The sequence below is a fragment of the Ranitomeya imitator genome, chromosome 10 (genome assembly GCF_032444005.1).
Source record: "Ranitomeya imitator isolate aRanImi1 chromosome 10, aRanImi1.pri, whole genome shotgun sequence".
NCBI lineage: Eukaryota > Metazoa > Chordata > Amphibia > Anura > Dendrobatidae > Ranitomeya > Ranitomeya imitator.
In genome coordinates, this window is record NC_091291.1 from 149,010,548 (window position 1) to 149,035,341 (window position 24,794).

Here is a 24,794-nt window from a genome sequence, read left to right on the forward strand (position 1 = left end):
GGGGCCGGTGTGAGGAGAGCGGGCAGGGGCCGGTGTGAGGAGAGCGGGCAGGGGCCGGTGTGAGGAGAGCGGGCAGGGGCCGGTGTGAGGGGAGCGGGCAGGGGCCGGTGTGAGGGGAGCGGGCAGGGGCCGGTGTGAGGGGAGCGGGCAGGGGCCGGTGTGAGGGGAGCGGGCAGGGGCCGGTGTGAGGAGAGCGGGCAGGGGCCGGTGTGAGGGGAGCGGGCAGGGGCCGGTGTGAGGAGAGCGGGCAGGGGCCCCGGTGTGAGGGGAGCGGGCAGGGGCCGGTGTGAGGGGAGCGGGCAGGGGCCGGTGTGAGGAGAGCGGGCAGGGGCCGGTGTGAGGGGAGCGGGCAGGGGCCGGTGTGAGGAGAGCGGGCAGGGGCCGGTGTGAGGAGCGCGGGCAGGGGCCGGTGTGAGGGGAGCGGGCAGGAGCCGGTGTGAGGAGCGCGGGCAGGGGCCGGTGTGAGGAGCGCGGGCAGGGGCCGGTGTGAGGGGAGCGGGCAGGAGCCGGTGTGAGGGGAGCGGGCAGGGGCCGGTGTGTGGAGAGCGGGCAGGGGCCGGTGTGAGGAGCGCGGGCAGGGGCCGGTGTGAGGAGCGCGGGCAGGGGCCGGTGTGAGGGGAGCGGGCAGGAGCCGGTGTGAGGAGCGCGGGCAGGGGCCGGTGTGAGGAGCGCGGGCAGGGGCCGGTGTGAGGAGCGCGGGCAGGGGCCGGTGTGAGGGGAGCGGGCAGGAGCCGGTGTGAGGAGCGCGGGCAGGGGCCGGTGTGAGGAGCGCGGGCAGGGGCCGGTGTGAGGAGCGCGGGCAGGGGCCGTCAGTCCGTCTCGCAGCAGCAGCCAATCAGGGCGCGGGGGGCGTGGCTCCAGGCTGCGCTGTTTCTCCAGTCTGCGCTCCTGCTGCAGCCGCTCCGGATTACTGGACTCTGAACCCCGAGTGTGAGGAGGAGACGCCGGAGATGCTGCGGGCGAGGATGCTGCTGCGCTCGGTTCCCTGCTTCCTGCTCAGCGGGATCACTGCGCTCTGCTTCCTGCAAGGTAGGACCGCACACCGGCACTGACCGGAGAACCGAGACCCCGGCGGCGATCATCAGCCTCCGCCTGCAGTGCCGGGGCCGGAGCGGCGGCCGATCTGTCACCGGTAATGTGTGTGCCCGCTCAGGTGATCGGCAGCAGCGACCTGTCCCCCCCACCTGTGCCCCCCCCCCCACCTGTGCTCCCCCCCCACCTGTGCCCCCCCCCACCTGTGCCCCCCCCACCTGTGCTCCCCCCCCACCTGTGCCCCCCCCCCACCTGTGCCCCCCCCCCACCTGTGCTCCCCCCCCCCACCTGTGCCCCCCCCCACCTGTGCTCCCCCCCCCCCACCTGTGCTCCCCCCCCCCACCTGTGCCCCCCCCACCTGTGCCGCAGCCACGAAACCCACCGTGTGTGCACGACACTAGTGCGGCATCTAGAGGAAACCTGTGGATCCGGCACCGCGTGTGTGACTGTATATATAGTGTGTATATATAGTGTGTATATAGTGTGTATATAGTGTGTGACTGTATATAGTGTGTGACTGTATATAGTGTGTGACTGTATATAGTGTGTATATATAGTGTGTATATATAGTGTGTATATATAGTGTGTATATATAGTGTGTGACTGTATATATATAGTGTGTATATATAGTGTGTATATATAGTGTGTATATATAGTGTGTATATATAGTGTGTGACTGTATATAGTGTATATATATAGTGTGTATATAGTGTGTGACTGTATATAGTGTGTATATATAGTGTGTATATAGTGTGTGACTGTATATAGTGTGTGACTGTATATAGTGTGTATATATAGTGTGTATATATAGTGTGTATATATAGTGTGTGACTGTATATATATAGTGTGTATATATAGTGTGTATATATAGTGTGTATATATAGTGTATATAGTGTGTATATATAGTGTGTGACTGTATATAGTGTGTATATATAGTGTGTATATAGTGTGTGACTGTATATAGTGTATATATAGTGTCTATATAGTGTGTGACTGTATATAGTGTATATATATATAGTGTGTATATAGTGTGTATATATATAGTGTCTATGTAGTGTGTGACTGTATATAGTGTATATATATAGTGTGTATATAGTGTGTGACTGTATATAGTGTGTGACTGTATATAGTGTATATATATAGTGTCTATATAGTGTGTGACTGTATATAGTGTGTATATAGTGTGTATATAGTGTGTGACTGTATATAGTGTATATATATAGTGTCTATATAGTGTGTGACTGTATATAGTGTATATATAGTGTCTATGTAGTGTGTGACTGTATATAGTGTATATATATAGTGTGTATATAGTGTGTGACTGTATATAGTGTGTGACTGTATATAGTGTATATATATAGTGTCTATGTAGTGTGTGACTGTATATAGTGTATATATATAGTGTGTATATAGTGTGTGACTGTATATAGTGTGTATATAGTGTGTATATAGTGTGTATATAGTGTGTGACTGTATATAGTGTATATATATATAGTGTCTATATAGTGTGTGACTGTATATAGTGTATATATATAGTGTGTATATAGTGTGTGACTGTATATAGTGTGTATATAGTGTGTGACTGTATATAGTGTATATATATAGTGTGTATATAGTGTGTGACTGTTTATAGTGTATATATATAGTGTCTATATAGTGTGTGACTGTATATAGTGTGTATATAGTGTGTGACTGTATATAGTGTATATATATAGTGTGTATATAGTGTGTGACTGTTTATAGTGTATATATATAGTGTCTATATAGTGTGTGACTGTATATAGTGTGTATATAGTGTGTGACTGTATATAGTGTGTGACTGTATATAGTGTATATATATAGTGTCTATATAGTGTGTGACTGTATATAGTGTGTATATAGTGTGTATATAGTGTGTGACTGTATATAGTGTGTATATAGTGTGTATATAGTGTGTGACTGTATATAGTGTATATATATAGTGTCTATATAGTGTGTGACTGTATATAGTGTATATATAGTGTCTATGTAGTGTGTGACTGTATATAGTGTATATATATAGTGTGTATATAGTGTGTGACTGTATATAGTGTGTGACTGTATATAGTGTATATATATAGTGTCTATGTAGTGTGTGACTGTATATAGTGTATATATATAGTGTGTATATAGTGTGTGACTGTATATAGTGTGTATATAGTGTGTATATAGTGTGTATATAGTGTGTGACTGTATATAGTGTATATATATATATAGTGTCTATATAGTGTGTGACTGTATATAGTGTATATATATAGTGTGTATATAGTGTGTGACTGTATATAGTGTGTATATAGTGTGTGACTGTATATAGTGTATATATATAGTGTGTATATAGTGTGTGACTGTTTATAGTGTATATATATAGTGTCTATATAGTGTGTGACTGTATATAGTGTGTATATAGTGTGTGACTGTATATAGTGTGTATATATAGTGTGTATATAGTGTGTGACTGTATATAGTGTATATATATAGTGTGTATATAGTGTGTGACTGTATATAGTGTATATATAGTGTCTATATAGTGTGTGACTGTATATAGTGTGTATATAGTGTGTGACTGTATATAGTGTATATATATAGTGTGTGACTGTATATAGTGTGTATATAGTGTGTGACTGTATATAGTGTATATATATAGTGTGTATATAGTGTGTGACTGTATATAGTGTATATATATAGTGTGTATATAGTGTGTGACTGTATATAGTGTATATACATAGTGTGTATATAGTGTGTGACTGTATATAGTGTATATATATATAGTGTGTATATAGTGTGTGACTGTATATAGTGTATATATATAGTGTGTATATAGTGTGTGACTGTATATAGTGTATATATATAGTGTCTATATAGTGTGTGACTGTATATAGTGTGTGACTATATAGTGTATATATATATATAGTGTGTATATAGTGTGTGACTATATAGTGTGTATATAGTGTGTATATAGTGTGTGACTGTATATAGTGTGTATATATATAGTGTCTATATAGTGTGTGACTGTATATAGTGTATATATATATATAGTGTGTATATAGTGTGTGACTGTTTATAGTGTATATATATAGTGTCTATATAGTGTGTGACTGTATATAGTGTGTATATAGTGTGTGACTGTATATAGTGTGTATATATATAGTGTGTATATAGTGTGTGACTGTATATAGTGTATATATATAGTGTGTGTATATAGTGTGTGACTGTATATAGTGTATATATAGTGTCTATATAGTGTGTGACTGTATATAGTGTGTATATAGTGTGTGACTGTATATAGTGTATATATATAGTGTGTATATAGTGTGTGACTGTATATAGTGTGTATATAGTGTGTGACTGTATATAGTGTATATATATAGTGTGTATATAGTGTGTGACTGTATATAGTGTATATATATAGTGTGTATATAGTGTGTGACTGTATATAGTGTGTATACATAGTGTGTATATAGTGTGTGACTGTATATAGTGTATATATATAGTGTGTATATAGTGTGTGACTGTATATAGTGTATATATATAGTGTCTATATAGTGTGTGACTGTATATAGTGTGTGACTGTATATAGTGTATATATATATAGTGTGTATATAGTGTGTGACTGTATATAGTGTGTATATAGTGTGTGACTGTATATAGTGTGTATATATAGTGTCTATATAGTGTGTGACTGTATATATTGTATATATATAGTGTGTATATAGTGTGTGACTGTATATAGTGTATATAGTGTGTATATAGTGTGTGACTGTATATAGTGTGTATATAGTGTGTATATAGTGTGTGACTGTATATAGTGTATATAGTGTGTATATAGTGTGTGACTGTATATAGTGTGTATATATAGTGTCTATATAGTGTGTGACTGTATATAGTGTATATATATATATAGTGTGTATATAGTGTGTGACTGTTTATAGTGTATATATATAGTGTCTATATAGTGTGTGACTGTATATAGTGTGTATATAGTGTGTGACTGTATATAGTGTGTATATATATAGTGTGTATATAGTGTGTGACTGTATATAGTGTATATATATAGTGTGTATATAGTGTGTGACTGTATATAGTGTATATATAGTGTCTATATAGTGTGTGACTGTATATAGTGTGTATATAGTGTGTGACTGTATATAGTGTATATATATTGTGTGTATATAGTGTGTGACTGTATATAGTGTGTATATAGTGTGTGACTGTATATAGTGTATATATATAGTGTGTATATAGTGTGTGACTGTATATAGTGTATATATATAGTGTGTATATAGTGTGTGACTGTATATAGTGTGTATACATAGTGTGTATATAGTGTGTGACTGTATATAGTGTATATATATAGTGTGTATATAGTGTGTGACTGTATATAGTGTATATATATAGTGTCTATATAGTGTGTGACTGTATATAGTGTGTGACTGTATATAGTGTATATATATATAGTGTGTATATAGTGTGTGACTGTATATAGTGTGTATATAGTGTGTGACTGTATATAGTGTGTATATAGTGTGTGACTGTATATAGTGTATATATATAGTGTCTATATAGTGTGTGACTGTATATAGTGTATATATAGTGTCTATGTAGTGTGTGACTGTATATAGTGTATATATATAGTGTGTATATAGTGTGTGACTGTATATAGTGTGTGACTGTATATAGTGTATATATATAGTGTCTATGTAGTGTGTGACTGTATATAGTGTATATATATAGTGTGTATATAGTGTGTGACTGTATATAGTGTGTATATAGTGTGTATATAGTGTGTATATAGTGTGTGACTGTATATAGTGTATATATATATAGTGTCTATATAGTGTGTGACTGTATATAGTGTATATATATAGTGTGTATATAGTGTGTGACTGTATATAGTGTGTATATAGTGTGTGACTGTATATAGTGTATATATATAGTGTGTATATAGTGTGTGACTGTTTATAGTGTATATATATAGTGTCTATATAGTGTGTGACTGTATATAGTGTGTATATAGTGTGTGACTGTATATAGTGTGTATATATAGTGTGTATATAGTGTGTGACTGTATATAGTGTATATATATAGTGTGTATATAGTGTGTGACTGTATATAGTGTATATATAGTGTCTATATAGTGTGTGACTGTATATAGTGTGTATATAGTGTGTGACTGTATATAGTGTATATATATAGTGTGTGACTGTATATAGTGTGTATATAGTGTGTGACTGTATATAGTGTATATATATAGTGTGTATATAGTGTGTGACTGTATATAGTGTATATATATAGTGTGTATATAGTGTGTGACTGTATATAGTGTATATACATAGTGTGTATATAGTGTGTGACTGTATATAGTGTATATATATATAGTGTGTATATAGTGTGTGACTGTATATAGTGTATATATATAGTGTGTATATAGTGTGTGACTGTATATAGTGTATATATATAGTGTCTATATAGTGTGTGACTGTATATAGTGTGTGACTATATAGTGTATATATATATATAGTGTGTATATAGTGTGTGACTATATAGTGTGTATATAGTGTGTATATAGTGTGTGACTGTATATAGTGTGTATATATATAGTGTCTATATAGTGTGTGACTGTATATAGTGTATATATATATATAGTGTGTATATAGTGTGTGACTGTTTATAGTGTATATATATAGTGTCTATATAGTGTGTGACTGTATATAGTGTGTATATAGTGTGTGACTGTATATAGTGTGTATATATATAGTGTGTATATAGTGTGTGACTGTATATAGTGTATATATATAGTGTGTGTATATAGTGTGTGACTGTATATAGTGTATATATAGTGTCTATATAGTGTGTGACTGTATATAGTGTGTATATAGTGTGTGACTGTATATAGTGTATATATATAGTGTGTATATAGTGTGTGACTGTATATAGTGTGTATATAGTGTGTGACTGTATATAGTGTATATATATAGTGTGTATATAGTGTGTGACTGTATATAGTGTATATATATAGTGTGTATATAGTGTGTGACTGTATATAGTGTGTATACATAGTGTGTATATAGTGTGTGACTGTATATAGTGTATATATATAGTGTGTATATAGTGTGTGACTGTATATAGTGTATATATATAGTGTCTATATAGTGTGTGACTGTATATAGTGTGTGACTGTATATAGTGTATATATATATAGTGTGTATATAGTGTGTGACTGTATATAGTGTGTATATAGTGTGTGACTGTATATAGTGTGTATATATAGTGTCTATATAGTGTGTGACTGTATATATTGTATATATATAGTGTGTATATAGTGTGTGACTGTATATAGTGTATATAGTGTGTATATAGTGTGTGACTGTATATAGTGTGTATATAGTGTGTATATAGTGTGTGACTGTATATAGTGTATATAGTGTGTATATAGTGTGTGACTGTATATAGTGTGTATATATAGTGTCTATATAGTGTGTGACTGTATATAGTGTATATATATATATAGTGTGTATATAGTGTGTGACTGTTTATAGTGTATATATATAGTGTCTATATAGTGTGTGACTGTATATAGTGTGTATATAGTGTGTGACTGTATATAGTGTGTATATATATAGTGTGTATATAGTGTGTGACTGTATATAGTGTATATATATAGTGTGTATATAGTGTGTGACTGTATATAGTGTATATATAGTGTCTATATAGTGTGTGACTGTATATAGTGTGTATATAGTGTGTGACTGTATATAGTGTATATATATTGTGTGTATATAGTGTGTGACTGTATATAGTGTGTATATAGTGTGTGACTGTATATAGTGTATATATATAGTGTGTATATAGTGTGTGACTGTATATAGTGTATATATATAGTGTGTATATAGTGTGTGACTGTATATAGTGTGTATACATAGTGTGTATATAGTGTGTGACTGTATATAGTGTATATATATAGTGTGTATATAGTGTGTGACTGTATATAGTGTATATATATAGTGTCTATATAGTGTGTGACTGTATATAGTGTGTGACTGTATATAGTGTATATATATATAGTGTGTATATAGTGTGTGACTGTATATAGTGTGTATATAGTGTGTGACTGTATATAGTGTGTATATATAGTGTCTATATAGTGTGTGACTGTATATATTGTATATATATAGTGTGTATATAGTGTGTGACTGTATATAGTGTATATAGTGTGTATATAGTGTGTGACTGTATATAGTGTGTATATAGTGTGTATATAGTGTGTGACTGTATATAGTGTATATATATAGTGTTTATATAGTGTGTGACTGTATATAGTGTATATATATAGTGTGTATATAGTGTGTGACTGTATATAGTGTATATATATAGTGTCTATATAGTGTGTGACTGTATATAGTGTGTATATAGTGTGTGACTGTATATAGTGTATATATATAGTGTGTATATAGTGTGTGACTGTATATAGTGTGTGACTGTATATAGTGTATATATATAGTGTGTATATAGTGTGTGACTGTATATAGTGTATATATATAGTGTGTATGTAGTGTGTGACTGTATATAGTGTATATATATAGTGTGTATATAGTGTGTGACTGTATATAGTGTATATATATAGTGTGTATATAGTGTGTGACTGTATATAGTGTATATATATATAGTGTCTATATAGTGTGTGACTGTATATAGTGTGTATATAGTGTGTGACTGTATATAGTGTATATATATAGTGTGTATATAGTGTGTGACTGTATATAGTGTATATATATAGTGTGTATATAGTGTGTGACTGTATATAGTGTATATATATATAGTGTCTATATAGTGTGTGACTGTATATAGTGTGTATATAGTGTGTGACTGTATATAGTGTATATATATAGTGTGTATATAGTGTGTGACTGTATATAGTGTATATATATAGTGTCTATATAGTGTGTGACTGTATGTAGTGTGTGACTGTATGTAGTGTGTGACTGTATATAGTGTGTGACTGTATATAGTGTGTATATATATAGTGTGTATATATAGTGTGTATATAGTGTGTGACTGTATATAGTGTGTATATATGTAGTGTGTGACTGTATATAGTGTGTGACTGTATATAGTGTGTATATATATAGTGTGTGTATAGTGTGTGACTGTATATAGTGTGTGACTGTATATAGTGTGTATATATATAGTGTGTATATAGTGTGTATATAGTGTGTGACTGTATATAGTGTGTATATATAGTGTGTATATAGTGTGTGACTGTATATAGTGTGTATATATATATATATAGTGTGTATATAGTGTGTGACTGTATATAGTGTGTATATAGTGTATATATATATATAGTGTGTATATAGTGTGTGACTGTATATAGTGTGTATATAGTGTGTATATAGTGTGTGACTGTATATAGTGTGTGTATATATATATATATAGTGTGTGTATATATAGTGTGTATATAGTGTGTGAGTGTATATAGTGTATATATATAGTGTGTATATATAGTGTGTATATAGTGTGTGACTGTATATAGTGTGTATATATAGTGTGTATATAGTGTGTGACTGTATATAGTGTATATGTATATATAGTGTGACTATATAGTGTGTATATAGTGTGTGTATATAGTGTGTGTATATAGTGTGTGACTGTATATAGTGTGTATATATATAGTGTGCATATAGTGTGTGACTGTATATAGTGTGTATATATATAGTGTGTATATAGTGTGTATATAGTGTATATATATATATATATAGTGTGTGTATATAGTGTGTGACTGTATATAGTGTGTATATATAGTGTGTATATAGTGTGTGACTGTATATAGTGTGTATATATATAGTGTGTGTATATATAGTGTGTATATAGTGTGTGACTGTATATAGTGTGTATATAGTGTATATATATATAGTGTGTATATAGTGTGTATATAGTGTGTGACTGTATATAGTGTGTATATAGTGTATATATATATATAGTGTGTATATATAGTGTGTATATAGTGTGTGACTGTATATAGTGTATATATATAGTGTGTATATATTGTGTGTATATAGTGTGTATATAGTGTGTGACTGTATATAGTGTATATATAGTGTGTGTATATAGTGTATATATATAGTGTGTATATATAGTGTGTATATAGTGTGTATATATATAGTATGTGTATAGTGTGTGACTGTATATAGTGTGTGACTGTATATAGTGTATATATAGTGTGTATATAGTGTGTATATAGTGTGTGACTGTATATAGTGTGTATATATAGTGTGTATATAGTGTGACTGTATATAGTGTGTATATATGTAGTGTGTGACTGTATATAGTGTGTGACTGTATATAGTGTGTGACTGTATATAGTGTGTGTATATATAGTGTGTGTATAGTGTGTGACTGTATATAGTGTGTATATATATATATAGTGTGTATATAGTGTGTATATAGTGTGTGACTGTATATAGTGTGTATATATAGTGTGTATATAGTGTGTGACTGTATATAGTGTGTATATATATAGTGTGTGTATATAGTGTGTGACTGTATATAGTGTGTATATAGTGTGTATATAGTGTGTATATAGTGTGTGACTGTATATAGTGTGTATATATAGTGTGTATATAGTGTGTATATATAGTGTGTATATAGTGTGTGACTGTATATAGTGTGTATATATAGTGTGTATATAGTGTGTGACTGTATATAGTGTGTATATATAGTGTGTATATAGTGTGTGACTGTATATAGTGTGTATATATATAGTGTGTATATAGTGTGTGACTGTATATAGTGTGTATATATAGTGTGTATATATAGTGTGTATATAGTGTGTGACTGTATATAGTGTGTGTATATATAGTGTGTATATAGTGTGTGACTGTATATAGTGTGTATATATAGTGTGTATATAGTGTGTGACTGTATATAGTGTGTATATATAGTGTGTATATAGTGTGTGACTGTATATAGTGTGTATATATATAGTGTGTGTATATATAGTGTGTATATAGTGTGTGACTGTATATAGTGTGTATATAGTGTATATATATATAGTGTGTATATAGTGTGTATATAGTGTGTGACTGTATATAGTGTGTATATAGTGTATATATATATATATATAGTGTGTATATATAGTGTGTATATAGTGTGTGACTGTATATAGTGTATATATATAGTGTGTATATATTGTGTGTATATAGTGTGTATATAGTGTGTGACTGTATATAGTGTATATATAGTGTGTGTATATAGTGTATATATATAGTGTGTATATATAGTGTGTATATAGTGTGTATATATATAGTATGTGTATAGTGTGTGACTGTATATAGTGTGTGACTGTATATAGTGTATATATAGTGTGTATATAGTGTGTATATAGTGTGTGACTGTATATAGTGTGTATATATAGTGTGTATATAGTGTGACTGTATATAGTGTGTATATATGTAGTGTGTGACTGTATATAGTGTGTGACTGTATATAGTGTGTGACTGTATATAGTGTGTGTATATATAGTGTGTGTATAGTGTGTGACTGTATATAGTGTGTATATATATATATAGTGTGTATATAGTGTGTATATAGTGTGTGACTGTATATAGTGTGTATATATAGTGTGTATATAGTGTGTGACTGTATATAGTGTGTATATATATAGTGTGTGTATATAGTGTGTGACTGTATATAGTGTGTATATAGTGTGTATATAGTGTGTATATAGTGTGTGACTGTATATAGTGTGTATATATAGTGTGTATATAGTGTGTATATATAGTGTGTATATAGTGTGTGACTGTATATAGTGTGTATATATAGTGTGTATATAGTGTGTGACTGTATATAGTGTGTATATATAGTGTGTATATAGTGTGTGACTGTATATAGTGTGTATATATATAGTGTGTATATAGTGTGTATATAGTGTATATATATATATATATAGTGTGTGTATATAGTGTGTGACTGTATATAGTGTGTATATATAGTGTGTATATAGTGTGTGACTGTATATAGTGTGTATATATATAGTGTGTGTATATATAGTGTGTATATAGTGTGTGACTGTATATAGTGTGTATATAGTGTATATATATATAGTGTGTATATAGTGTGTATATAGTGTGTGACTGTATATAGTGTGTATATAGTGTATATATATATATAGTGTGTATATATAGTGTGTATATAGTGTGTGACTGTATATAGTGTATATATATAGTGTGTATATATTGTGTGTATATAGTGTGTATATAGTGTGTGACTGTATATAGTGTATATATAGTGTGTGTATATAGTGTATATATATAGTGTGTATATATAGTGTGTATATAGTGTGTATATATATAGTATGTGTATAGTGTGTGACTGTATATAGTGTGTGACTGTATATAGTGTATATATAGTGTGTATATAGTGTGTATATAGTGTGTGACTGTATATAGTGTGTATATATAGTGTGTATATAGTGTGACTGTATATAGTGTGTATATATGTAGTGTGTGACTGTATATAGTGTGTGACTGTATATAGTGTGTGACTGTATATAGTGTGTGTATATATAGTGTGTGTATAGTGTGTGACTGTATATAGTGTGTATATATATATATAGTGTGTATATAGTGTGTATATAGTGTGTGACTGTATATAGTGTGTATATATAGTGTGTATATAGTGTGTGACTGTATATAGTGTGTATATATATAGTGTGTGTATATAGTGTGTGACTGTATATAGTGTGTATATAGTGTGTATATAGTGTGTATATAGTGTGTGACTGTATATAGTGTGTATATATAGTGTGTATATAGTGTGTATATATAGTGTGTATATAGTGTGTGACTGTATATAGTGTGTATATATAGTGTGTATATAGTGTGTGACTGTATATAGTGTGTATATATAGTGTGTATATAGTGTGTGACTGTATATAGTGTGTATATATATAGTGTGTATATAGTGTGTGACTGTATATAGTGTGTATATATAGTGTGTATATATAGTGTGTATATAGTGTGTGACTGTATATAGTGTGTGTATATATAGTGTGTATATAGTGTGTGACTGTATATAGTGTGTATATATAGTGTGTATATAGTGTGTGACTGTATATAGTGTGTATATATAGTGTGTATATAGTGTGTGACTGTATATAGTGTGTATATATATAGTGTGTATATAGTGTGTGACTGTATATAGTGTGTATATATATAGTGTGTATATATAGTGTGTATATAGTGTGTGACTGTATATAGTGTGTGTATATATAGTGTGTATATAGTGTGTGACTGTATATAGTGTGTATATATAGTGTGTATATAGTGTGTATATTGTGTGTGACTGTATATAGTGTGTATATAGTGTATATATATAGTGTGTATATAGTGTGTGACTGTATATAGTGTGTATATATAGTGTGTATATAGTGTGTGACTGTATATAGTGTGTATATAGTGTATATATACAGTGGGGCAAAAAAGTATTTAGTCAGTCAGCAATAGTGCAAGTTCCACCACTTAAAAAGATGAGAGGCGTCTGTAATTTACATCATAGGTAGACCTCAACTATGGGAGACAAACTGAGAAAAAAAAATCCAGAAAATCACATTGTCTGTTTTTTTATCATTTTTTTTTGCATATTATGGTGGAAAATAAGTATTTGGTCAGAAACAAACAACCAAGATTTCTGGCTCTCACAGACCTGTAACTTCTTCTTTAAGAGTCTCCTCTTTCCTCCACTCATTACCTGTAGGAATGGCACCTGTTTAAACTTGTTATCAGTATAAAAAGACACCTGTGCACACCCTCAAACAGTCTGACTCCAAACTCCACTATGGTGAAGACCAAAGAGCTGTCAAAGGACACCAGAAACAAAATTGTAGCCCTGCACCAGGCTGGGAAGACTGAATCTGCAATAGCCAACCAGCTTGGAGTGAAGAAATCAACAGTGGGAGCAATAATTAGAAAATGGAAGACATACAAGACCACTGATAATCTCCCTCGATCTGGGGCTCCACGCAAAATCCCACCCCGTGGGGTCAGAATGATCACAAGAACGGTGAGCAAAAATCCCAGAACCACGCGGGGGGACCTAGTGAATGAACTGCAGAGAGCTGGGACCAATGTAACAAGGCCTACCATAAGTAACACACTACGCCACCATGGACTCAGATCCTGCAGTGCCAGACGTGTCCCACTGCTTAAGCCAGTACATGTCCGGGCCCGTCTGAAGTTTGCTAGAGAGCATTTGGATGATCCAGAGGAGTTTTGGGAGAATGTCCTATGGTCTGATGAAACCAAACTGGAACTGTTTGGTAGAAACACAACTTGTCGTGTTTGGAGGAAAAAGAATACTGAGTTGCATCCATCAAACACCATACCTACTGTAAAGCATGGTGGTGGAAACATCATGCTTTGGGGCTGTTTCTCTGCAAAGGGGCCAGGACGACTGATCCGGGTACATGAAAGAATGAATGGGGCCATGTATCGTGAGATTTTGAGTGCAAACCTCCTTCCATCAGCAAGGGCATTGAAGATGAAATGTGGCTGGGTCTTTCAACATGACAATGATCCAAAGCACACCGCCAGGGCAACGAAGGAGTGGCTTCGTAAGAAGCATTTCAAGGTCCTGGAGTGGCCTAGCCAGTCTCCAGATCTCAACCCTATAGAAAACCTTTGGAGGGAGTTGAAAGTCTGTGTTGCCAAGCGAAAAGCCAAAAACATCACTGCTCTAGACTCTAGAGTCTAGAGTCTAGAGGACATCTGCATGGAGGAATGGGCCAACATACCAACAACAGTGTGTGGCAACCTTGTGAAGACTTACAGAAAACGTTTGACCTCTGTCATTGCCAACAAAGGATATATTACAAAGTATTGAGATGAAATTTTGTTTCTGACCAAATACTTATTTTCCACCATAATATGCAAATAAAATGTTAAAAAAACAGACAATGTGATTTTCTGGATTTTTTTTTCTCAGTTTGTCTCCCATAGTTGAGGTCTACCTATGATGTAAATTACAGACGCCTCTCATCTTTTTAAGTGGTGGAACTTGCACTATTGCTGACTGACTAAATACTTTTTTGCCCCACTGTATATAGTGTGTATATATAGTGTGTATATAGTGTGTGACTGTATATAGTGTGTATATATATAGTGTGTATATATAGTGTGTATATAGTGTGTGACTGTATATAGTGTGTATATAGTGTATATATATAGTGTGTATATAGTGTGTGACTGTATATAGTGTGTATATAGTGTGTGACTGTATATAGTGTGTATATATATAGTGTGTATGTATAGTGTGTATATAGTGTGTATATAGTGTGTGACTGTATATAGTGTGTATATATATATATAGTGTATATATAGTGTGTATATAGTGTGTGACTGTATATAGTGTGTATATAGTGTGTGACTGTATATAGTGTGTGTATATAGTGTGTATATAGTGTGTGACTGTATATAGTGTGTATATAGTGTATATATATATAGTGTGTATATAGTGTGTGACTGTATATAGTGTGTATATATAGTGTGTATATAGTGTGTGACTGTATATAGTGTGTATATATAGTGTGTATATAGTGTATGACTGTATATAGTGTGTATATATAGTGTGTATATAGTGTGTGACTGTATATAGTGTGTATATAGTGTGTGACTGTATATAGTGTGTATATAGTGTGTGACTGTATATAGTGTGTATATATAGTGTGTATATAGTGTGTGACTGTATATAGTGTGTATATATAGTGTGTATATAGTGTGTGACTGTATATAGTGTGTATATATAGTGTGTATATAGTGTGTGACTGTATATAGTGTGTATATAGTGTATATATAGTGTGTATATAGTGTGTATATAGTGTGTGACTGTAAATAGTGTGTATATATAGTGTGTATATAGTGTATATATATATATATAGTGTGTATATATAGTGTGTATATAGTGTGTATATAGTGTGTCTGTATATAGTGTGTATATAGTGTGTATATAGTGTGTGACTGTATATAGTGTGTATATATAGTGTGTATATAGTGTGTGACTGTATATAGTGTGTATATATAGTGTGTATATAGTGTGTGACTGTATATAGTGTGTATATATAGTGTGTATATAGTGTGTGACTGTATATAGTGTGTATATAGTGTGTATATAGTGTGTGACTGTATATAGTGTGTATATAGTGTGTGACTGTATATAGTGTGTATATATAGTGTGTATATAGTGTGTGACTGTATATAGTGTGTATATAGTGTGTATATATAGTGTGTATATAATGTGTATATAGTGTGTGACTGTATATAGTGTGTATATAGTGTGTATATAGTGTGTGACTGTATATAGTGTGTATATATAGTGTGTATATTGTGTGTGACTGTATATATAGTGTGTATATATAGTGTGTATATATAGTGTGTGTATATAGTGTGTATATATAGTGTATATAGTGTGTGACTGTATATAGTGTGTATATATAGTGTGTATATAGTGTGTGACTGTATATAGTGTGTATATAGTATATATATATATAGTGTGTATATATAGTGTGTATATAGTGTGTGACTGTATATAGTGTGTATATATAGTGTGTATATAGTGTGTGACTATATATAGTGTGTATATATAGTGTGTATATAGTGTGTGACTGTATATAGTGTGTATATAGTATATATATATATAGTGTGTATATATAGTGTGTATATAGTGTGTGACTGTATATAGTGTGTATATATATAGTGTGTATATAGTGTGTGACTGTATATAGTGTATATATATAGTGTGTATATAGTGTGTATATAGTGTGTGACTGTATATAGTGTGTATATATAGTGTGTATATAGTGTGTGACTGTATATAGTGTGTATATATAGTGTGTATATAGTGTGTGACTGTATATAGTGTATATATATATAGTGTGTGACTGTATATAGTGTGTGACTGTATATAGTGTGTATATATAGTGTGTGACTGTATATAGTGTGTGACTGTATATAGTGTATATATATAGTGTGTGACTGTATATAGTGTGTGACTGTATATAGTGTGTGACTGTATATAGTGTGTGACTGTATATAGTGTGTAAATATAGTGTGTGACTGTATATAGTGTGACTGTATATAGTGTGTATATATATAGTGTGCGACTATATAGTGTGTGACTGTATATAGTGTGTGACTCTATATAGTGTATATATATATAGTGTGACTGTATATAGTGTGTGACTGTATATAGTGTGTATATATAGTGTGTGACTGTATATAGTGTATATATAGTGTGTGACTGTATATAGTGTGTGACTGTATATAGTGTGTGTATATAGTGTGTGACTGTATATAGTGTGTATATATATAGTGTGTGACTGTATATAGTGTGTGACTGTATATAGTGTGTTTATAGTGTGTGACTGTATATAGTGTATATATATATAGTGTGTGACTGTATATAGTGTGTGACTGTATATAGTGTGTATATATAGTGTGTGACTGTATATAGTGTGTGACTGTATATAGTGTATATATATATAGTGTGTGACTGTATATAGTGTGTGACTGTATATAGTGTGTATATATAGTGTGTGACTGTATATAGTGTGACTGTATATAGTGTGTATATATAGTGTGTGACTGTATATAGTGTGTATATAGTGTGTGACTGTATATAGTGTGTATATATATAGTGTGCGACTATATAGTGTGTGACTGTATATAGTGTGTGACTGTATATAGTGTATATATATATATATATAGTGTGACTGTATATAGTGTGTGACTGTATATAGTGTGTATATATAGTGTGTGACTGTATATAGTGTATATATAGTGTGTGACTGTATATAGTGTGTGACTGTATATAGTGTGTGTATATATAGTGTGTGACTATATAGTGTGTGTATATATATAGTGTGTGACTGTATATAGTGTGTGACTGTATATAGTGTGTATATATATAGTGTGTGACTGACTGTATATAGTGTGTGACTGTATATAGTGTGTATATATAGTGTGTGACTGTATATAGTGTGTATATATAGTGTGTGACTGTATATAGTGTGTGACTGTATATAGTGTATATATATATAGTGTGTGACTGTATATCGTGTGTGACTGTATATTGCGTGTGACTATATAGTGTGTGACTGTATATAGTGTGTGTATATATAGTGTGTGACTGTATATAGTGTGTGACTGACTGTATATAGTGTGTGACTGTATATAGTGTGTGACTGTATATAGTGTGTATATATAGTGTGTGACTGTATATAGTGTGTGACTGTATATAGTGTGTATATATATAGTGTGTGACTGTATATAGTGTGTATATATATATATTGTGTGACTCTATATAGTGTTTGACTCTATATAGTGTGTGTGTATATATATATATATATAGTGTGTGACTGTATATAGTGTGTGACTGTATATAGTGTGTGACTATATATTGTGCGACTCTATATAGTGTATATCTATAGTGTGTGTGACTGTATATAGTGTGTGACTGTATATAGTGTGTGTATATATATAGTGTGTGACTGTATATAGTGTGTATATATAGTGTGTGACTGTATAGTGTGTATATATATAGTGTGTGACTGTATATAGTGTGTATATACTGTATATAGTGTGTGACTGTATATAATGTGTATATATATAGTGTGTGACTATATATAGTGTATATATATAGTGTGTGACTGTATATAGTGTGTGACTGTATATAGTGTGTGACTGTATATAGTGTAGGACTACCTCTTGAAGCTCATCAAGAGAATGCCAAGAGTGTGCAAAGCAGTCATCAAAGCAAAAGGTGGCTACTTTAAAGAACCTAGAATATAAGACATAATTTCAGTTGTTTCACACTTTTTTGTTAAGTATATATTTCCACATGTGATAATTCATAGTTTTGATGCCTTCAGTGTGAATGTACAATTTTCATAGTCATGAAAATACAGAAAAATCTTTAAATGAGAAGATGTCTCCAAACCTTTGGTCTGTACTGTGTGCGTTTAGCTCTGCCAACGCTCCGACAAGCTGCAGGCCACAATTGGACGTGCTGGCATCTGCTCTGTCGGGAGAGCGGGGGTCCCCACACACTTGGGATTGTCAGACGAGAGCGCTGGCATTGGCCATTAATGTGTGGGGCCTTCTATGCTCAGTATCTCCTGTCCGAGGGGGAGCACAGCCATATCCTGGAGCAAACATTAAGGCCCCGTCACACTAGACGATATCGCTAGCGATCCGTGACGTTGCAGCGTCCTCGCTAGCGATATCATCCAGTGTGACCGGCAGCAGCGATCAGGCCCCTGCTGTGCTGTCGCTGGTCGGGGCAGAAAGGCCAGAACTTTATTTCGTCGCTGGATCTCCCGCTGACATCGCTGAATCGGCGTGTGTGACGCCGATTCAGCGATGTCTTCGCTGGTAACCAGGGTAAACATCGGGTTACTAAGCGCAAGGCCGCGCTTAGTAACCCGATGTTTACCCTGGTTACCATCGTTAAAGTAAAAAAACAAACGCTTCATACTTACCTACCGCTGTCTGTCCTCGGCGCTCTGCTTCTCTGCTCTGGCTGTGAGCGCCGGGCAGCCGGAAAGCAGAGCGGTGACGTCACCTCTCTGCTTTCCGGCCGCTGTGCTCACAGCCAGACCAGAGAAGCAGAGCGCCGAGGACAGACAGCGGTAGGTAAGTATGTAGTGTTTGTTTTTTTACTTTAACGATGGTAACCAGGGTAAACATCGGGTTACTAAGCGCGGCCCTGCGCTTAGTAACCCGATGTTTACCCTGGTTACCCGGGGACCTCGGGATCGTTGGTCGCTGGAGAGCGGTCTGTGTGACAGCTCTCCAGCGACCAAACAGCGACGCTGCAGCGATCCGGATCGTTGTCGGTATCGCTGCAGCGTCGCTTAGTGTGACGGTACCTTTAGGGTTTATGGACAATGAGTTGAGGTTCCTCATGAGTTGTAGGACGTGAAATTGTTGCTTTAAGGGCAGATAAGCCTGATACATGGAGAGTGCAGGAGATTGTATCCCATTGTTAGGAAGAACTGGATCTGTTACTCGCAGAGCAATCACGCAGAGTTTGGTTTCTGTTCTAGATCCGTTTTTGCTCCGTTTGTAATGGATCTGTTTTTCTGGTATTCTGGATGTGTGCAGTTATAGAAACTGGATCCATCAGTCATGATCCGTTTCCAGTACACCTTAATAGATAACTCATGTAGTTTGTTTTTTTCCTGCTGAAAAGTTGTGCAGGTCTCATTTTTTGATACTGCTGAAAAACTGCAGTCGAACATTTTTAGGCTATGTGCGCACATTGCAGATTTGCTTGGGTGGAATTCTGCACGGAATCTGTGTCTCTTGGCAGAAGATGCAGTTGAAATTCCATGCGGATTTGATTCGGATTTTCATGCGGATTTGTAAGCTAAATACAGATATGTTATTTAAAAAAAAAAAAAAATTGTGATGTAATGTCCTGGTTCAACCTCTTCAGCCCGGTAACCGTATTAATATTAAATAAAAACACGCACAGTCACTAGCCTATGTAGGAGCATTAACATAATTAATATGCATAAGCTGTAACAAAACATTAACTGTTATTAGGCTACGTTCACATGGTCGGTAATCGGCAGCGCTTTGGACGCAGCACATGTCCGCTCCCTCCAAAGCGCTGTCGGCTTTTGAATGCAGGTGATCATTGAACCGTGCGGAATCACCGTGCCCAATACATTGGATAGGTGATATTTAGCGTGCGGAGACTGAGCGTCTACACAAGATAGATTGACATGCTGCGGTCTGGAAAGAGGAGCCGCATGTCCGTCTCTGCAGGGAAGCCGGAGGCGTCCGTGCACGCATAATGGACATGGGATTTCTTGAAATCCCATCCACTATGCTGTAACATCTGGCCGCGGTGGGTCGCACGCTACGGATGTACACATTGTCCAACCCGCAGCGTTTACTGACCGTGGGAACATACCCTCAAAAATCTGCGTAAAATGCAATATCTGTTTATTTTTCAAAAAATGTTTTCAAAAAATTGCGTGGGCTCCCACGTAATTTTAATAACCAGCAGAGGGAAATATGACGGCTGAGGGAATATATTAATATTCCGGGGAGGAGCCAATAACCATAAAGGTTCCAAAGCTATTAATATCAGCTCACAGCTGTTTGCTTTGCCTTTATTGACATAGTGTCCCCCTATAAAATCAAACCAGCAAAGACTATGCAGATAGCTGCAGGCTGATATTAATAGCCTAGGAAGGGGCCATGGATATTGCCCCCCAGGCTAAAAATATCAGCTCTGCGCCGCCCCAGAAAAGGCGCATTTCTAAGATGTGCCAATTCTGGCACTTAGCCTCACTCTTCCCACTTGCCCTGTAGCGGTGACAAGTGGGGTTGATGTCACCTTTGTATTGTCCGGTGACATCAAGCCCACGGCTTAGTAATGGAGAAGCGTCTATAAGACACCTCTCCATTACTAATCCTATAGTTAGATGGTAAATAAAGACACAACCAGAATAAAGTCGTTTATTTGAAATAATTACACAGACTCCTTTATTAATCTTAATTAACCATACTTACTGAACGCCTAGTCCCCGATGCCCTCGTTCTCCTGCAACAAAAATAAAATAATAAACCAGCATATAATACTCCCTGTCCGACGTAGTCAATTTAATAACGAGCGTCCCACGATGATCTCACGTGTAGAACAGTCACATCGGGAGAAAAGTCTCACACAGCAGTAGTGCCATAAGTGACGGCACCGGAGCTGGTCGCTAACGCAGTGTATCGCCGGCGGCCGGGTAGAGCGATCACATCTCCCTATGTGACTGTTCTACATGTGAGATCTCCTTGGGACACTCGGATTACCTGGACTACGGCAGGCAGGGAGTATATGTTGGTTTATTATTTTTAATTATTTCTAGGAGACGAGGGCATCGGGGATTTGGTGTGAGGTGAGTATAATGGGTTTTTATTATGTGACTATGTATGTAATTTTACTTTTTTTTTAAATTGTGAGCACAGGCGCCGGCAGATGATACTACTCTCCCACCAGTGGCACCTGCTGTCACTGTTATCAGAGACAGCAGGCAAAGCTGGATGGGAGCTGTAGTCTCATCGGCCCACGCCTGCTTTTTTACCGCAGGACACCGCTGCAGGTCACAGCTGCAGAATCACGCTGACATCTGCCAGCATGATCCCGCAGCACTGTGACTGACAGTACTGGCGGTAGCGTTACCGCACACAGCCGCACACACACAGCCGCACACATAGACACCCGCGCAGCACCCGCAGACAGACCCGCACATATTCTCCTCTCACAGTCTACACCCATACGTATAATCTCTGCCCACACACTCTTCCTCTTTCTGACATCATTTCCTTTTCTGCAGCATTTTTGCCAGCACATCCACAGCAAATACACCTTCTGTTTTACTGCGAATATGACTGACTCAATGTAAGTCAATAGGTGCAGAAACGCTGCAGATCCGCAAAAAGAATTGACATGCTGTGGAAATTAAAATGCTGAGAATAAGGATGGAAATTTCCGCAGCATGTGCACAGCAATTCAGGAATGCCACTGATTAACATTGCTTTAATAATCCAGTGCAGATTTAAAGCATTTTCGCGTGGAAAAACGCTGCGGAAATGCAACAGATCCACAGCGTGTGCACATAGCATTAGGACATTTCCACCCCTATGCCAATGAACAGGTATTTTACTGGATCGTTGCTGTTCTTGACATCCCAAAATAGAGCCAAAAACTGAAATAAAGGCGGGACATGTGAACATACCCCAGTAATGAATGTGACCGGCTGTCGCTTGTCAATGGTATGGTCTCCCTGTGCGGGTTCATTAGGATTCTGCGCCATATCTGTGGGATATCTGGACCTTCCACCGCTGAAATGTTTAAACTGCTCTTTAAGACTTGTACACATCAGACACGTCCAGGACTGGGGGAGCAGAATAACCAAACACGCCATTGTCTCCACAGCCATCACTGGAGCTATTCTGTATTTTGGACAGCTTGTTCTTTTCCGGCCTGGACTGGCGTTCCCCATACTGCTGTTATTATTGTGTTTTGCTTTGTATTCAGCCGAGGTGAAATCGCAGACAGTTAAGAGCAGAGAAGAGAAGATACAAATGTCAGGGAGAAGAGCAGGGGCGATGTGTCTGCCATTCGCCTGCTTGTAGATCAGATAGTCCGGCGTTGTGGCCTGGCTGCTTCTTTCCATCGCACGTTACACAATGTGTCCACCGGCTCATAGATCAGATAGTCCGGCGTGGTGGCCTGGCTGCTTCTTTCCATCGCACGTTACACAATGTGTCCACCGGCTCGTAGATCAGATAGTCCGGCGTTGTGGCTTGGCTGCTTCTTTCCATCACACGTTACACAATGTGTCCACTGGCTCGTAGATCAGATAGTCCGGCGTTGTGGCCTGGCTGCTTCTTTCCATCGCACGTTACACAATGTGTCCACTGGCTCGTAGATCAGATAGTCCGGCGTTGTGGCCCGGCTGCTTCTTTCCATCGCACGTTACACAATGTGTCCACCGGCTCGTAGATCAGATAGTCCGGCGTTGTGGCCTGGCTGCTTCTTTCCATCGCACGTTACACAATGTGTCCACCGGCTCGTAGATCAGATAGTCCGGCGTTGTGGCCTGGCTGCTTCTTTCCATCGCACGTTACACAATGTGTCCACCGGCTCGTAGATCAGATAGTCCGGCGTTGTGGCCTGGCTGCTTCTTTCCATCGCACGTTACACAATGTGTTCACCGGCTCGTAGATCAGATAGTCCGGCGTTGTGGCTTAGCTGCTTCTTTCCATCACACGTTACCCAATGTGTTCACCGGCTCGTAGATCAGATAGTCCGGGGTTGTGGCCTGGCTGCTTCTTTCCATCACACATTACACAATGTGTCCACTGGCTCGTAGATCAGATAGTCCAGCGTTGTGGCCTGGCTGCTTCTTTCCATCGCACGTTACACAATGTGTTCACCGGCTCGTAGATCAGATAGTCTGGCGTTGTGGCCTGGCTGCTTCTTTCCATCGCACGTTGCACAATGTGTCCACCGGCTCGTAGATCAGATAGTCCGGCGTTGTGGCCTGGCTGCTTCCATCACACGTTACACAATGTGTCCACCGGGTTGTAGATCAGATAGTCTGGCGTTGTGGCCTGGCTGCTTCCATCGCACGTTACAGAATGTGTCCACCGGCTCGTAGATCAGATAGTCCGGTGTTGTGGCCTGGCTGCTTCTTTCCATCACACGTTACACAATGTGTCCACCGGCTCGTAGATCAGATAGTCCGGCGTTGTGGCCTGGCTGCTTCTTTCCATCGCACGTTACACAATGTGTTCACCGGCTCGTAGATCAGATAGTCCGGCGTTGTGGCTTGGCTGCTTCCTTCCATCGCACGTTACCCAATGTGTCCACCGGCTCGTAGATCAGATAGTCCGGCGTTGTGGCTTAGCTGCTTCTTTCCATCACACGTTACACAATGTGTCCACTGGCTCGTAGATCAGATAGTCCGGCGTTGTGGCTTGGCTGCTTCCTTCCATCGCACGTTACCCAATGTGTCCACCGGCTCGTAGAACAGATAGTCCGGCGTTGTGGCCTGGCTGCTTCTTTCCATCACACGTTACACAATGTGTCCACTGGCTCGTAGATCAGATAGTCCGGCGTTGTGGCCTGGCTGCTTCTTTCCATCGCACGTTACACAATGTGTTCACCGGCTCGTAGATCAGATAGTC

The 24,794-nt window shown here is 37.1% G+C and overlaps 1 protein-coding gene across 7 annotated transcripts in view; it reads left to right on the top strand.

Moving 5' to 3' along the window:
- The first annotated feature begins 845 nt into the window (after positions 1 to 845).
- NTM (neurotrimin) overlaps positions 846 to 24,794 on the top strand; it is a 1,102,415-nt gene continuing 1,078,466 nt past the window's right edge. For 6 of the 7 annotated variants that reach the window (XM_069740761.1, XM_069740770.1, XM_069740765.1 and 3 more), the window contains exon 1: positions 860 to 1,029. In XM_069740761.1, coding sequence (XP_069596862.1) covers positions 951 to 1,029 — 79 coding nt within the window. In that variant the 5' untranslated portion in view covers positions 860 to 950. Of the gene's footprint in view, positions 1,030 to 24,794 lie in introns of all 7 variants that reach the window. The other variant, XM_069740768.1, reaches the window with a different exon arrangement.